General features: G+C 58.9%; 1 protein-coding gene across 2 annotated transcripts in view; it reads left to right on the top strand.

Moving 5' to 3' along the window:
* XPO7 (exportin 7) overlaps positions 1-15605 on the top strand; it is a 64901-nt gene that overhangs the window by 1451 nt on the left and 47845 nt on the right. For both annotated transcript variants that reach the window (XM_068156455.1, XM_068156456.1), the window contains exons 2-4: positions 12518-12664; positions 13711-13804; positions 15152-15318. In XM_068156455.1, coding sequence (XP_068012556.1) covers positions 12518-12664; positions 13711-13804; positions 15152-15318 — 408 coding nt within the window. The remainder of the gene's footprint in view (positions 1-12517; positions 12665-13710; positions 13805-15151; positions 15319-15605) is intronic.

The following is a 15605-nucleotide window of genomic DNA, read 5'->3' on the forward strand; positions in this document are numbered from 1 at the left end:
CCAGCCCTACCTGCCCCGCTTCGGCAAGTGAAACCTTGTTGCTTTAAAGCTCTGCTTTGCCCCCCCCCGCCTTTCCGGGTGAAAATGTTGAGGTGAGCTTCTTGCGGGGCTGGGTTGGACTTGGATGACCTTTCCGGAGGTTCCCTTCCAAGCCAGAGCGTTCTGTGAGTGGAAGTGGGAGCTGCGGGGTTGCAGCGGCTGGATCCGGCTGGCTGGGTTAAAGTTTAACGGCAGAGGCTTGGAGGGTGCTGCCCCGGGGGCAGAACTGCTCTGCAAGTACAGCTGAAGGCACCTGCAGCTGGCTGGAGGTCCTGGGCAGGACAGCCAGAGCTGAGAGCAGCCTGCTGTGCCCTGCCTGGGTGATGCTGCCCTCCCCCCATCTTGCCCTCCCCCCTCTCTTGCCCTCCCCTCCCCTGATTTTCCCCTGCCTCAGCAGCGTGAGGTTCCCTCCCCGGGTGGTCTCAGGGGCTGCAGGCAGCAGTGGTGCTGACTCTCAGGGTGACTGATGTGGAGGGAGAGCTGAGTTCCTGGCAGCTGCTGCTGGGGTTTGGTTCTGGGTTGGTGGCCCTGGGGACCTGCCAATAAATCCTGGCTGGCAGGAGCCCTGCAGAGTGGAGCAGGGGAGGTAAAGTCTTGCTGCTGTGTCCTGAGGGGCTTGGCTTGGGTGATGGATGTGCAGAGGGAGCTGCCTGCTGTTGCACCTGGGGTGCTCATACCTGAGGAAGCACAGAAGTGATATTTAGAGGCAGCTACATCTGGCCTGAAGTTAGTTGCTGTGCTCTGTGTGGAGCAGCAGGGAGGGTTGAAGACAAACTTCTGAGGCCTTCATGAAAGAGAACCTCACAAGAGGTGTCCCCAGGGGACTGCTGAGGCTGCACCTTGAAGTCTGGGTTCAGTTTTGGGCCATTCACTCCAAGAAGGACATTGAGGAGCTGGAGAAGGGCAACAGAAGTGGGGGAAGGCTGTGGAGAACAGGGCTGGTGAGGAGCAGCTGAGGGACCTGGGGGTGGAGAACAAGAGGCTGAGGGGAGACCTCATTGCTCTCTCCAGCTCCCTGAAAGGAGGTTGGAGGGAAGTGGGGCTTGGTCTCCTCTCCCAAGGGACAGGGTTAGAGGAAATGGCCTCAGGTTGCCCCAGGGCAGGTTCAGCTTGGCCATGAGGAACAATTTCATCCCCTTGAGGGTTGTGCAGGCTTGGCCCAGGCTGCCCAGGGCAATGGTGGAGTCTCCAAGCCTGGGGGGGTTCAAAGCTGAGGTCCTGAGGGTGCTGAGGGCCATGGCTTGGGGGGGGTCCTGGCAGTGCTGGGTGAAAGACTTGGCCTTGGTGATCTGAGAGGTATTTTTGCCAACCTGAACAGCTTCCTGCTTCTCATCTTTAAGCAAGGGCTGGAGCTGGTGAGTGAGCCCTGCAGTCTGGGGGGTGGGAATGGGGTAGTCCAGGCTGGCTGTGGAGCTTTCCCCTCCATGCCTGTAAACAAAGGATTCAGTGACAGTGATACAGGAGCAGGGAGAATCAGATGATTCTGGGTGGCTGAAAAGTAGGCCCAAGGTCTTAGAGCAAATTGTTTTGCAGCAGCTTTTCCACTTCCCAGACAGCTCACATGACCTTGTTTTGAATTTGTGCTTCTGCCTGTGCCCAGCCTCAGAAGCTTCACGTTAAAGTGAGGCTCCAGCACCCTCACACCAGAGAGTTTTTATCTGATGGTCAGATGGAGCCTCCTGGCTCCCACTTTGTGCCCACTGCCCCTTGGCCTGCCCCTGGGCACCACTGGGCAGAGCCTGGCCCCAGCCTCTTGCCCCCCACAGCTCCTTTAGCTCTTGCTGAGCATTGCTCAGCTCCCCTCTGGGGCTGCTCCTCCCCAGGCTCTCAGCCTTTGCTCCCCATAGAGCTGCTCCCAGGGCTCCTCAGCATCTTCCCAGCCTCCCATTGGCCTTCTTGGCTGCACTGCTGGCTCATGGAGAGCTCATTGTCCACCAGCATTCCCAAGTCCTCCTCCTGGTTTCTTCCTCCCCTTGCCTGGAGTTTCAGCTTTCACCTTCCATGTGCCACTGGAAGCTCTTACTGGGGACTTGTGCTGGGCTCTGAATGTCCCAAGGGGATGCTGTGGACCTGGGGAGGTGGAAGCAGTGCCTAAAAATGGAGCTGGCAGTGGTTCTTCAGCAGATTAGGGTGGGGTGGGCTGGGTTTGGGTTTTTTCCCCCTGTTGGGAGCTGTTTGGATGCTCAGCACCACAGTTGCAGCACACCAGGGGTGGGTGTTGAGAGTTGGATTTCAGGCTGGGAGCTGGAGGTGTCTGGTGTCAACTTCAGTGTCTCAGGGGCCAAACTTTGGATGGAATTAAGGGGGACTCAGCTTTTCACCTCTGCCAGCTTGGCCCTCAGCTCTTAGCTGACACCTGGAGTGTGCTTAGGTGGAAGGTGAGCTCCTGGCAGCAGCCCCAGCCTGCTGAACATCTTCTCTAGATGAAGGGGTGGGGAGGGTTGGGGGGGAGGTTTGAAGCAGACAGCCTAGGAGTGGAGAACTTGGTGGAGTCCTGGCTCTTGGCCTCCTGCAGCCAGCTGCTGCTGCTGCTGCTGGCCTCCTGCACACAGCTGTCTGCTCTGGTGCTTGACATCTCACTGGTGGCATCCTTTGGATGCTGGGTGGTGTAAGATCTCTCTCTGACAAAATGTGCTCTGATGGTCTGATCCTTCTCAGCCTTCCAGGACTTGAAGGGAGCGGCAGGAGAGCTGGTGAGGGACTTTGTGCAAAGGCCTGGAGTGAGAGGATGAGGGCTGATGGCTGCAGACTGGAACAAGGTGGATTGAGATGAGACATTAGGAGGAAATTCTTCCCCAGAGGGTGGTGAGACACTGGAACAGGCTGCCCAGAGTAGCTGTGGAGGCCCCAAGCCTGGCAGTGTTGAAAGCCAGGTTGGATGAGGCCTTGAGCAAGGGAACTGTCCCTGCCCATGGCAGCAGGGGCTTGGATCTGGCTGATATTTGGGGTCCCTTCCAACCCAAGCCTGTCCATGATTTCTTCTCCCTTCACCTCTTGTTCTCTCTGGAAATGGGAAGCAGTTCTCCAGGCTGAACCAAATAAGCTGCTGCTGTTGAGGGCTGTCAACCAAAAGTCCTCCTGAGCAGCTCTTTGACAAGTTAAACTACTTTTAGGTGCAATTGGCTGGTGATTGCACTCTGCAGTGTGCTCTCCTGGTGCTTTTGTCTGCTCTGGGCCTGTGGCTTCTGTACTTTTGCAGGTGGGCAGAGGAAAGAATAGAACTAGAATTAAGCAGGTTGGAGAAGACCTTTGAGATCATCAAGTCCAACCTATCCCCCAGCACCATCTGATCAACTAAACCATGGCTCGAAGGGCCTCATCCAGGCTCTTCCTAAACACCTCCAGGGATGGGGACTCCACCACCTCCCTGGGCAGCACATCCCAGTGGCCAATCTCTCTTGCTGGGAAGAATTTCTTCATAACATCCAGCCTCAACCTCCCCTGGCACAGCTTGAGGCTGTGTCCTCTTGTTCTGGTGCTGGGTGCCTGGGAGAAGAGACCAACCCCCACCTGGCTCCAACCTCCCTGCAGGGAGTTGGAGAGAGCAAGAAGGTCTCCCCTGAGCCTCCTCTTGTGCAGGCTAAGCAACCCCAGCTCCCTCAGCCTCTCCTCACAGGGCTGTGCCCCAGACCCCTCCCCAGCCTCATTGCCCTTCTCTGGACACCTTCCAGCAGCTCAACATCTTTCCTAACCTGAGGAGCCCAGAACTGGACACAGGACTCCAGGTGTGGCCTAACCAGTGCTGAGCACAGGGACAGAATGACCTCCCTGCTCCTGCTGGCCACACTGCTCCTGACCCAGGCCAGGATGCCCTTGGCCCTCTTGGCCCCCTGGGCACACTGCTGGCTCCTGTTCAGCCTACTATTGACCAGTACCCCCAGGTCCCTCTCTGCCAGGACATCCCTGTGTGTTGTGTTGTGTTCTTGCTGGGGTGGTGGCCTGAGCTGGGGCAGGGGTGGGGACTTGAGCTGGAGCAGGAGTGGTGGCTTAACCTCCCCCTGTGTGCTCAGGGGGCTGTCTGCCTCTCCAGGACCTACCTGCTGGGAGCCTGCTGTGTGCAAATCAACACCCAGCTGCAGGTTTGGCAGCAGCAAAGGTTCCACCTTTTCAGCCTTCCCTTACTCCCTCAGCTGAGCTCACTCAAGCTGCCTGTACCATGGGAGAGCTCTCCTTGCTGCTTGGTAGTTCTCAGTGAAATTGCAGGCTTTGAAGTGAACTTGTTCCACTCAGGCCTGCAGTGCTCAGTGCTCTGCTGTGATTCTGAATCACACCAGAAAAACATCAGGCAAGAAGATCTTGACAGCAGTCAGACAAATTGGCACTTTCCTGCCACTTTCAGCTGGCTGCTGCCTTCAATGAGTTGGATTTTCTAGCAATGGGAAACTTCTGCTTGCTGGCTGAATGCTGTAAAAGAACTTCTTAAATTCCCCCCCTCCCTTCCTCTCCCCCAGCTGTGTTGTGGCTGTCCCCTCCCTGGAGGTGTTCAAGGCCAGGCTGGATGAGGCCTTGAGCAGCCTGGGCTGGTGGGAGGGAGGTGTCCCTGCCCATGGCAGGGGGGAGATTGGAAGTGGAGGATCTTGAAGGTCCCTTCCAACCCAAACCTATGGCATGATCCTGGGGCAGGGCCAGGCAGCACTGCGGTGCAGAGGCAGGCAGCAGTGGAAGGCAGAGCCAGGCAACAGTGCGGGGCAGGCGGCAGTGCGGGGCAGAGGCAGGCGGCAGTGTGGGGCAGCAGTGCGGGGCAGAGGCAGTGCGGGGCAGAGGCGGGCGGCAGTGCGGGGCAGAGGCAGTGCGGGGCAGGCGGCAGTGCGGGGCAGAGGCAGGCGGCAGTGCGGGGCAGAGGCAGGCGGCAGTGCGGGGCAGAGGCAGGCGGCAGTGCGGGGCAGCAGTGCGGGGCAGAGGCAGGCGGCAGTGCGGGGCGGCAGTGCGGGGCAGAGACAGGCGGCAGGGCAGAGGCAGTGCGGGGCAGAGGCGTGAGGCAGAGGCAGGCGGCAGTGCGGGGCAGCAGTGCAAGGCAGAGGCAGTGCGGGGCAGAGCCGGGCGGCAGTGCGGGGCAGAGGCAGTGCGGAGCAGAGCCGGGCGGCAGTGCGGGGCAGAGGCAGTGCGGGGCAGAGGCAGTGCGGAGCAGAGCCGGGCGGCAGTGCGGGGCAGGGGCAGAGGCAGTGCGGGGCAGAGCTGGGCGGCAGTGCGGGGCAGAGGCAGGCAGCAGTGCAGGCAGGGGCAGAGCTGGGCGGCAGTGCGGGGCAGAGGCAGGCAGCAGTGCAGGCAGAGGCAGTGCGGGGCAGAGGCAGCAGTGCAGGGCAGAGGCAGGCAGCAGGGCAGGGCCAGGCAGCAGTTGCTGTGTTGTGTTCATTGTTTCATTAGTGTTGGGTTTGTCCCCTGCCTGCCTCACACGGCCCCCAGGGCTGCTTTGGGTTGTGCTGGCTGTGTTCCTTGTGCCCCTGGCACCCAAGTGAGAGGTGACTTGGTGCTTTGAGAGGTGACTTGATGCTTTGCCACCCTTGGCAGCCCCTGGGGGGTCTGAGAAGCTTGGGCTGTGACACTGCAAATGCTTGCACTTCGGTGCAAGGGAAAGTTAATGTCCTTCTAGGGATATGCAAATGAAGCACTTCCTGGATGGTTCTGTGCTGCTCATTAGGATCTTGAGCTCTGGTGAGAGCTGAAGCAGGCTCTGGGCTTGTAGGTGAGCAGTGGAGGGCAGGCTTGAACCTGCTCTCGTCCAGCTGGTTTGGTGCTCTGCCGTCCTGCCTTGAGAAGGGAGAAGGCACAGGGAGGGAAGGAGCCACCCCTGCCTGCTTGACTGAACTGCATCTGGAGGGGCTGAGGAGGCAGAGCCACCCAAGCAGAGCAAACCTGAGTGTTCTGACACCTTCTGGCCTCTGTGATCTCAGCACTGAGGACTCTGGCGAGGGAAGGGTCAGGATTCCTCTCTCTGCTGAGCAGCTGTTTCCTGCAGCTCTTGCAAGCCCTTTGCAGAGAGGGAGCTGCTGGTGGGAAATGAGTTGCCCAGGAGCCAGCAATGTGCCCTCATGGCCAAGAAGTCCAGGGGTCACCTGGGGTCCAACAAGAAGAGTGTGGCCTGCAGGGCAAGAGAGGTTCTGCTCTGCCCTACTGAGGCCACATCTGGAATACTGTGTCCAGTTCTGGCCTCCCCAGTTCAAGAAGGACAGGGAACTGCTGGAGAGAGTCCAGGGGAGGCTCCACAGATGCTGAGGGGCCTGGAGCAGCTCTGTGAGGAGCAAAGGCTGAGAGCCCTGGGGCTGAGGGCCTGGAGAGGAGCAGCCCCAGAGGGGAGCTGAGTAATGCTCAGCAAGAGCTAAAGGAGCTGTGGGGGGCAAGAGGCTGGGGCCAGACTTTGCTGAGTGGTGCCCAGGGACAGGCCAAGGGGCGCACACTGGGAGCCAGGAGGTTCCAGCTGAGCAGGAGGAGAAAGTTGCTTGTTGTGAGGGTGTTGGAGGCCTGGAGCAGGCTGCCCAGAGAGGTGGTGGAGTCTCCTGGAGGCCTGGAGCAGGCTGCCCAGAGAGGTGGTGGAGTCTCCTAGAGGCCTGGAGCAGGCTGCCCAGAGAGGTGGTGGAGTCTCCTGGAGGCCTGGAGCAGGCTGCCCAGAGAGGTGGTGGAGTCTCCTAGAGGCCTGGAGCAGGCTGCCCAGAGAGGTTGTGGAGTCTCCTGGTGTGGAGAGCTTCCAACCCTCGCTGTGATCCATTGTGCTGCTGGGCAAGCTGCTGTGGGTGCCCTGCTGGAGCAGGGGGGGGTTGGACTGGCTGAGCTCCAGAGGTCCTTTCCACCCCCCACTCCCCCATGCTGGAATTCTGAATCCCCTGTGGACTCAACAGCCTTGGATCTCCAAAGGGTTTATCTCCAGTTGCTGTCTGGTCCTTGCCCACACCTTTTCCCTGCCTTATTCCACAACCTCTTTCATCCTGGCTCAGTTCTCTGCTTGCCACATTCCCTGTGGACAAGGAGGGGGGGGTGTGGGTATGATCAGAGTGTTTTGGTTTGCAAGCTCAAGTGCCCTGGATTCAGCAGCTCAGTGTTTGTGAACACACTGATTAGAGGAGCTGCAGTCCAAGGACACCATGCTGGAGTGAACCAATTCTGCTGCTTGCTCCTCTTGCCCCTGGATAATGGTTTGGAGCCAGTTTCAGCAGTCAGTGGAAGGTGATTTGCAGCCCTGGGCTTGTTTTGCCCTCTCTGGAGGGTGACTTTAAGCTGTCCTCTCAGAAGCTTGAATGTTTCCTGGCCCTGGAGGGGCTTCCTGACTTCTTGGGAGTGTTTGGAAGGTTGCTGTTTTCTCCTCAGCCATCATCTCAAGAGCAGAGCTTTGGGCCCCATATTCATGTGCTTGGGTTTGGGGCTCTTGGGGGTGAGCTTTTTGTTTTGGTGGTAGGCAGTTGAGTCAAGCACTGCATTGGCTGAGGGTGGTGGTGCTGGTGGGGCCTGAAGGTGGCTTGTTGTGGAAAGCATTAAGAAGAGTGTGGCCAGCAGGTTGAGGGAGGTTCTCCTCTCCCTCTACTCTGCCCTAAGGAGGCCAATTCTGGAGCACTGTGTCCAGTTTGGGGCTCTTCAGTTTGAGAGGGAACTGCTGGAGAGAGTCCAGTGGAGGCTGGGAAGATGCTGAGGGGCCTGGAGCCATCTCTGTGAGGAGAAAAGGCTGAGAGCCCTGGGGCTGAGAGCCTGGGGAAAGCTCCAGGGTGACCTTGTGGCTGCATCTCTCTATCTGAAGGAGCCCTCCAGGAAGGCTGTGGAGGGGCTGTTTAGAAGGCCTTGGGATGCCAGGACAAAGAGCAGTGGCTTGGAGCTGGAGCAGGGGAGATTGGGGTTGGAGGCCAGGAAGAAGCTCTGCACAAGGAGGGTGGTGAGAGACTACAACAGGCTGCCCAGGGAGCTGGTGGAGGCCACATTGCTGCAACCAGTCAAGGTCAGGCTTGATGTGGCCTTGGGCAGCCTGCTCCAGCTGGAGGTATCCCAGCTTACTGTTGGACAAGCTGACCTTTGAGGGGATCCCTTCCAACCCAAGGCAGTATTTGATCTGTGGAAGCTGGGATTGGTGTCCAGCCCAACACTGCATGATCATAGAATCACCAAAGTTGGAAGAGACCTCAGAGGTCATCAGGGATCACCTTTCACCCAACACCTCCTGACAGCTAAACCATGGCTCCAAGGGCCACATCCAATCCCCTCTTGAACACCTCCAGGGATGGGGACTCCACCACATGGGCAGCACATTCCCATGGCCAACAACTCTCTCAGTGCAGAACTTTCTCCTCCCCTCCAGCCTAAACCTCCCCTGGCACAGCTTGAGACTGTGTCCTCTTGTTCTGCTGCTGGGTGCCTGGGAGAAGAGCCCAACCCCCAGCTGGCTCCAAGCTCCCTTCAGGGAGTTGTAGAGGGCAAGAAGGTCTCCCCTGAGCCTCCTCTTGTGTAGGCTAAGCAGCCCCAGCTCCCTCAGCCTCTCCTGGGGTTTCAGTCGTGGGAATCCTGGGGGGTGGGGGGGAGGTTCTTGCCTGCCTGCTCCCCCTGAGCAATGGGGCTGCTGCCTCTGCCACCTTGAGCCCCCCAGGAGCTTCCTCAAGCAGCTGAGATGGGAAGCAGCAGGTGGGGAAGGGGGAGCCCATGGAGCTAGAGCTGCCTGAAGCTCCTTGCAGCCCCTGGGTGTGAAGAGCGTTGCTTAAGCAACCGTGTAATCCGAGCTCAATTGCACAGCATCCCCTGGGGGCTCCTCTTGGGTAGCTGCTCCTTCTCCTTGTGAGTGTTTATCACTTTAAAGATGAGCACAGGTTGCTTATCTTCAGCAGGGGGAAAACACTGCAGAGTGAGGAGGTTTCTCTTGTTGTTTGGGGCTTGCAGTGGAGATGAGAGGGAGAAGAGCTGGGGCCTTTGAGCCACCTTTGGAGCTTCACAGCTGCTCTCTTGTGGAGGAGAAGCTGAAGCCAGGTGCCAGAGCTGGAGGGAAAACAAAACTCATCTCAGAGTTTGGTGTTACTTAAAGAAATGAACAATCAAGGGGTGCAGAGCTGAGAGGAGGGCAGAGGGATTGGCAGCTCCTGCTCAGGGTTGTTCCCATTGGAATTGAGCAGGTTGGAAAAGACCTTGGAGATCATCAAGTCCAACCTATCCCCCAGCACCATCTGATCAACTCAACCATGGCACCAAGGGCCTCATCCAGGCTCTTCCTAAACACCTCCAGGGATGGGGACTCCACCACCTCCCTGGGCAGCACATCCCAATGGCCAATCTCTCTGTCTGGGAAGAACTTCTTCATAACATCCAGCCTAAACCTCCCCTGGCACAGCTTGAGGCTGTGTCCTCTTGTTCTGGTGCTGGGTGCCTGGGAGAAGAGCCCAACCCCCAGCTGGCTCCAACCTCCCTTCAGGGAGTTGTAGAGAGCAAGAAGGTCTCTCCTGAGCCTCCTCTTCTCCAGGCTAAGCAACCCCAGCTCCCTCAGCCTCTCCTCCCAGGGCTGTCCCCCAGACCCCTCCCCAGCTTTGCTGCCCTTCTCTGGACACTTCCAGCATCTCAGCCTCTTTCCTAACCTGAGGAGCCCAGAACTGGACTCAGGCCTCCAGGTGTGGCCTGCCCCATGCTGGTGGTGAGAGCTGTGCTCCATGCAGGGCTTGGTGGAGAGGAGCTTCCCCACTCTCTGGAAGCAACACTGCCCTCAGAGGGGAGGGGGAAGTCATCAGGGGAGAGGGGGAGTGGAAGTTTGGCTAAGTATTTGCTAAATACACTTTCCCCTGGTGGAAAGCACCTCTGCCATGGGCAGAGCTGGTGGGTAGAGGGAGGGGGTCAAAGGGAGGTGGTGTGTGTGATCCTCTGGGGCCCTGCAGAGTAGGGCTGAGCTTGGGGGGGAGTGTGGGTCAAGAGCTGGGAGGGGAGAGTGTGGGTCAAGACCTGGAGGGGGGAGAGTGTGGGTCAAGACCTGGAGGGGGGAGAGTGTGGGTCAAGACCTGGAGGGGGGAGAGCGTGGGTCAAGACCTGGAGGGAGAAGAGTGTGGGTCAGGACCTGGAGGGGGGAGAGCGTGGGTCAGGACCTGGATGGGGGAGAGTGTGGGTCAGGACCTGGAGGAGGGGAGAGCGTGGGTCAGGACCTGGAGGAGGGGAGAGCGTGGGTCAGGACCTGGAGGAGGGGAGAGCGTGGGTCAGGACCTGGAGGAGGGGAGAGCGTGGGTCAGGACCTGGAGGAGGGGAGAGCGTGGGTCAGGACCTGGAGGAGGGGAGAGCGTGGGTCAGGACCTGGAGGAGGGGAGAGCGTGGGTCAGGACCTGGAGGAGGGGAGAGCGTGGGTCAGGACCTGGAGGAGGGGAGAGCGTGGGTCAGGACCTGGAGGAGGGGAGAGCGTGGGTCAGGACCTGGAGGAGGGGAGAGCGTGGGTCAGGACCTGGAGGGGGGAGAGTGTGGGTCAGGACCTGGAGGGAGGGAGAGCATGGGTCAGGACCTGGGGGGAAAGTATGGATCAGGAGCTGGGAGGAGAGTGTGGATAAGTACCTGGGGGGGGAAGTGTGGGTCAGGACCTGTGGGATGAGAGTGTGGGTCAAACCCTGAGGTGCAACCAGAGCAGGCTGCTCAGAGCCCCAACCAACCTGACCTAAAATGCTTCCAGGGCTGGGGCATCTCTCTGGGCAACTTGGGGCAAGGTTTCATCATCCCCAGTGCCACAAATTGCTTCCTTCTCTCCAGCTAAATCTCCCTCTTGGTTTAGAGCATCACTCCTTGGTCTGTCACAGCAGGCCCTGCTGAAAGCTCTCTCCTCATCCTTCTCATCATCCCCTTTAAGTTCTGGAAGGCTCCCTGGGGCCAGGCTGAACAACTCCAATCCTCTCAGCCTGGCCTCCCAGCAGAGGGCTTCCAGCCCTCAGGTGATTCTTGGGCCCTCCTCTGGCCCTGCTCCCCCAGGTTAATGTCCTCCTTGTGCCTCAGTGGTCTTTCTGCAGAGCATTTTTGGTTTGGAGCTCTTCCTTCTCCAGGCAACTTCCAACACAACTTGTGGGTAGCTGTGGCTGTGCCTTGAGTGCTTCTTGCTCTCCTCAGCTCACCTTTCCAGCCCAGGCCACCAGTGTCTCCCCAGACACTGCTGTCTCATGCCTTGGTCCTTATCTGGCAGCCCCAGAGGCCTGGCCCTGCCCTGACCAGCCCACTGAATGGTGTTTGCTTTATCTTGGTGGCAAAGAGGAGGCAGGGCCTGGCCTCTAGGGAAACAATCCCCACCTCATTCTACCCCTAAGCCCTGAACCTCTCCAGTGTTGGAAGCTGGAGCCTGAGTTGTGCTCCCCCAGCAGAGAGGAAGGGACCTCCCCTGCCCTCCCTCTGGAGGTGTTCTCCTGCTGCAATCTTCACCTTGCACACCTGGAATGCAGTGGCAGGGCAGCTCAGCTGCTCTGGTGGGAGGCTCTCCTCCCCGCTCTGCTCTGCCCTGCTGAGGCCACAGCTGGAATACTGGGTCCAGCTCTGGGCTCTCCAGTTTAAGAAGGCCAGGGACTTGCTGGAGAGGGTCCAGCACAGGGCTACAAAGATGCTGAGGGGTACAGCCCTGGTGAGGAGAGGCTGAGGGGCTTGGGGCTTTGTAGCCTGGAGAAGAGCAGCCTGAGGGGGAGCTGATCAATGCTTCAAGGCTGGGTGTCAGCAGGATGGGACCAGGCTTTGCTCAGTGGTGCCCAGGGACAGGACAAGGGGGAACAGGCACAAACCTGACCATCAGAAGTTCCACCTGAACATGAGGAGGAACTTCTTTAATTGCAGGGTGCTGGAGCCCTGGAGCAGGCTGCCCAGAGAGGTGGTGGAGTCTCCATCTCTGGAGAGGTTCCAGAGCCACCTGGATGTGTTCTTGTGGGGCCTTCTCTGAGACTGTGTCCTCTTGTTCTGGTGCTGGGTGCCTGGGAAAAGAGCCCAACCCCCAGCTGGCTCCAACCTCCCTTCAGGGAGTTGGAGAGAGCAAGAAGGTCTCCCCTGAGCCTCCTCTTGTGCAGGCTAAGCAACCCCAGCTCCCTCAGCCTCTCCTCACAGGGCTGTGCTCCAGCCCCCTCCCCAGCCTTGTGCTCCAGCCCCCTCCCCAGCCTTGTTGCCCTTCTCTGGACACCTTCCAGCATCTCAACCTCTTTCCTAACCTGAGGAGCCCAGAGCTGCACACACGGCTCCAGGTGTGGCCTAACCAGTGCCTGGCCCAGGCTGCCTGGGCAGGTGACTGAATCCTCACCCCTGGAGGTGTTTCAAAGGCCCAGAGCTGTGGTGCTGAGCCCCACCTCTCTCAGCCTGTCCCTCTGATCATCTTTGTGGCCTCTGGACCCTCTCCAGCAGTTCCTTGTGCTGAGGAGCCCAGCCCCAGGCACAGCACCGCAGGCAGAGCAGAGCTGCGCTGGGGGCCGGGGTGGGGAGAATCCCTTCCCTCGCCCTGCTGCTCACACTGCTGTGGCTGCAGGCAGGCCATGGTTCTTTCTGTGTGGCAAACCCTGTTTCTGACCACTCTCTTGTCCTGTTTCTGCAGAGCCTAGCCCAGCTAGAGAACCTGTGCAAGCAGCTCTATGAGACCACGGACACCGCCACACGGCTCCAGGCAGAGAAGGCCCTGGTTGAGTTCACCAACAGTCCAGACTGCCTGAGCAAGTGCCAGCTGCTTCTAGAAAGAGGGAGTGTATGTAAAGCTGTCTCATGGGCCACAGAGTCTCTTGGGGGTGGGGGAACTGATGGGGGGAAGTGGCCTCAGGGGCTTGGTGTGCAGCGTGGATATTGCAGGCTGGAAGAGCCTGGAGGAGAGAAGGCATCAGAGAGATCTTACAGCAGCCTTCCAGTGCCTGAAAGGCCTCCAGGAGAGCTGGGGAGGGGCTTCTGGCAAGGGCTGGGAGGGACAGGATGAGGAGCAATGGCTTTGAGCTGGGAGAGGAGAGATTGAGGCTGGAGATGAGGAAGAAATTCTTCCCAGTGAGGGTGGGGAGACACTGGAGCAGGTTGCCCAGAGAGGTTGTGGGTGCCCCCTCCCTGGAGGTGTTCAAACCAGGCCTTGAGCAGCCTGGGCTGGTGGGAGGTGTCCCTGCCCATGGCAGGAGGCTCAAACTGGATGACCTTTAAGGTTTTTTCCCCCCCCAAACCATTCTGTGATGTTCCCAGGATGCCATGGGGAAGGGTTCTGCTCTTCAGTGCCTGGCTGGTGGGGAAGCTGATCTCAGCCCCTGCCCAGAACCTCTGCACCAGGAGCATTAATCTTCTTAGGGGCTGCTGAGGGAACTGAGGTTCTTTAGGCTGGAGAAAAGGAGGCTGAGGGGAGCTTGTGGGATGTCCTCCTCCCTGGAAGTGTTGGCCCAGTCTGGGTGAGGCCTGGAGCAAGCTTGGGCTGGCGGGAGGTGTCCCTGCAGGTGAGGGGGGTCAGAACTGGCTGAGCTTTGAGCTCCCTTCCAACCCAAGCCCTGATTTAAGCTTTGCTTTCATTCTTCTCCTGTGCTGGGGTGAGGCCTGGAGCAAGCTTGGGCTGGTTGTGAAGCCACCCTGGCCCCAGGCTGGGGAGCTTGGAGTCAAGGACCTCCGAGATCCCTTCCGCCCCGAGCCGGCGGAGGGTTCCCCGGGGGGTGGGGGGCACTCAGCTCCTCCAGCCTGGTTGCCTGGGCAGGCCCTGAAGCCCTGTGATAAACCTGTGTCTGTCTTCTGGTTGTTTGTTTTGTTTGCTTTGGTCTTGTCCTCCTCCAGTCCTCCTACTCCCAGTTGCTGGCAGCTACATGCCTTACCAAGCTGGTGTCACGCACAAACAACCCTCTGCCCCTGGAGCAGCGGATAGACATCCGTGAGTACAGCACCCTCCCCCCTGGGGACAGGGCTTGGCCTGCAGGCCAGCCAGGGGCTGGGCTAATCTCCTCTCCAGGCACTTTGTCCTGCCCAGTCTGGCCACCCGGGGATGCTGCTGAGGGGCCAGGAGCAGCTCTGTGAGGAGCAGAAGCTGAGGGTGTTGAGGAGCAGCCCCAAGAGGGGAGCTCAGCACTCTCTGCTTTCCAGTCTGGCCACCCTGGGATGAGGCTGAGGGGCCTGGGGCAGCTGTGTGAGGAGCAGAAGCTGAGGGTGTTGAGGAGCAGCCCCTAGAGGGGAGCTGAGCAATGCTCAGCAAGAGCTGAGGGGTGGAGGGCAAGAGGCTCTTCTCAGGACAGAGGGCAGTGGGCACAGAGGGGAAGCCAGGAGGTAACAGCTCCAGCACAAATGGGTTTCATGTGCCTGGCACTGACAGGGCAAAGTGGACACACCTCTAGGTGTGGATACACCAAGTTTAGAGACACCCCTGACACCCTAGATGGTTATTCTGCAGGGACCAGGAGGTCAAGGGAGGTTCTCCTCTGCCTCTGCTCTGCCCTAGTCAGGCCTCATTTTGGAGTATTGTATCCAGGTCTGAGCTTCCCAGGTCAAGAGGGACAGGGAGCTGCTGGAGAGAGTCCAGTGGAGGCTCTGAAGATGCTGAGGGGCCTGGAGCAGCTCTGTGAGGAGCAAAGGCTGAGAGCCTGGAGAAGAGAAAAATCAATGCTCAGCAAGAGCTAAAGGAGCTGTGGGGGGCAAGAGGCTGGGGCCAGGCTCTGCTGAGTGGTGCCCAGGGACAGGCCAAGGGGCAGTGGGCACAAACTGGACCCTGTTGAGGATGAGGAGAAAGTTGTTTGGTGTGAGGGTGCTGGAGGCCTGGAGCAGGCTGCCCAGAGAGGTTGTGAAGTCTCCTGGTGTGGAGAGCTTCCAGGGCCCCCTGGGCACTGTGCTGCTGGGCAGGGTGCTGTGGGTGCCCTGCTGGAGCAGGGGGTTGGACTGGCTGAGCTCCAGAGCTCCCTTCCAACCCCTCCACGTTGAGATTCTGGGATACTGTGAAATCCTTTCAGCCTCTCTGGCTGTTTCCATGTGCTCAATCTGATCACTCAGAACAGGTTGGGGCTGTGGGGAAGGACTCAGCTGTCTGTCACCACTTTCCAGAGCTGTTCCACAGCTTCCACTCTGCTAAAGGCACAACTGAAAGCTCCCCACCTGCACCTTCCCCCACTCCTGTGCAGAGCTGCCGTGGGAAACAGCTTACCCAAAGGCTGCTTTTGCCCCTCAGTGTCACCACCTCAGCTCCACCTCTCCCAGTTTCCCCCTCCAGACCCACCTCTTCTCTGTGTTGCAGGGAACTATGTGCTCAACTACCTTGCCACGAGGCCAAAGCTGGCAACCTTTGTCACACAAGCCCTGATCCAGCTGTATGCCAGGATCACAAAGCTGGGCTGGTTTGACTGCCAGAAGGATGAATATGTCTTCAGGAACGTGATCACAGATGTCACAAGGTTTTTACAGGTCAGATTTTCTGGGAGATGAAGTTCACCCCTGCTGGGATTTGCAAGTCCAGGCCCTTCACAGGTCTTAGAATAGAACAGGCTAGAGCAGGTTGGAAGAGACCTTCAAGATCATCATATCCAACCTATCACCCAGCACTACCTGATCAACTAAACCATGGCACCAAGCACCCCATCAAGTCTGCTCCTGAACACCTCCAGTGATGGGGACTCCACCACCTCCCCAGGCAGCTGCTGGCTCCTGTTCAGCTGCTGTCCACCACTACCCCCAGGTCCCTTTGTGCCTGG

This window comes from Melanerpes formicivorus, unplaced genomic scaffold (assembly GCF_026170545.1).
Source record: "Melanerpes formicivorus ecotype bairdi unplaced genomic scaffold, bMelFor1.0.p_v2 SCAF_34, whole genome shotgun sequence".
Classification (NCBI taxonomy): domain Eukaryota; kingdom Metazoa; phylum Chordata; class Aves; order Piciformes; family Picidae; genus Melanerpes; species Melanerpes formicivorus.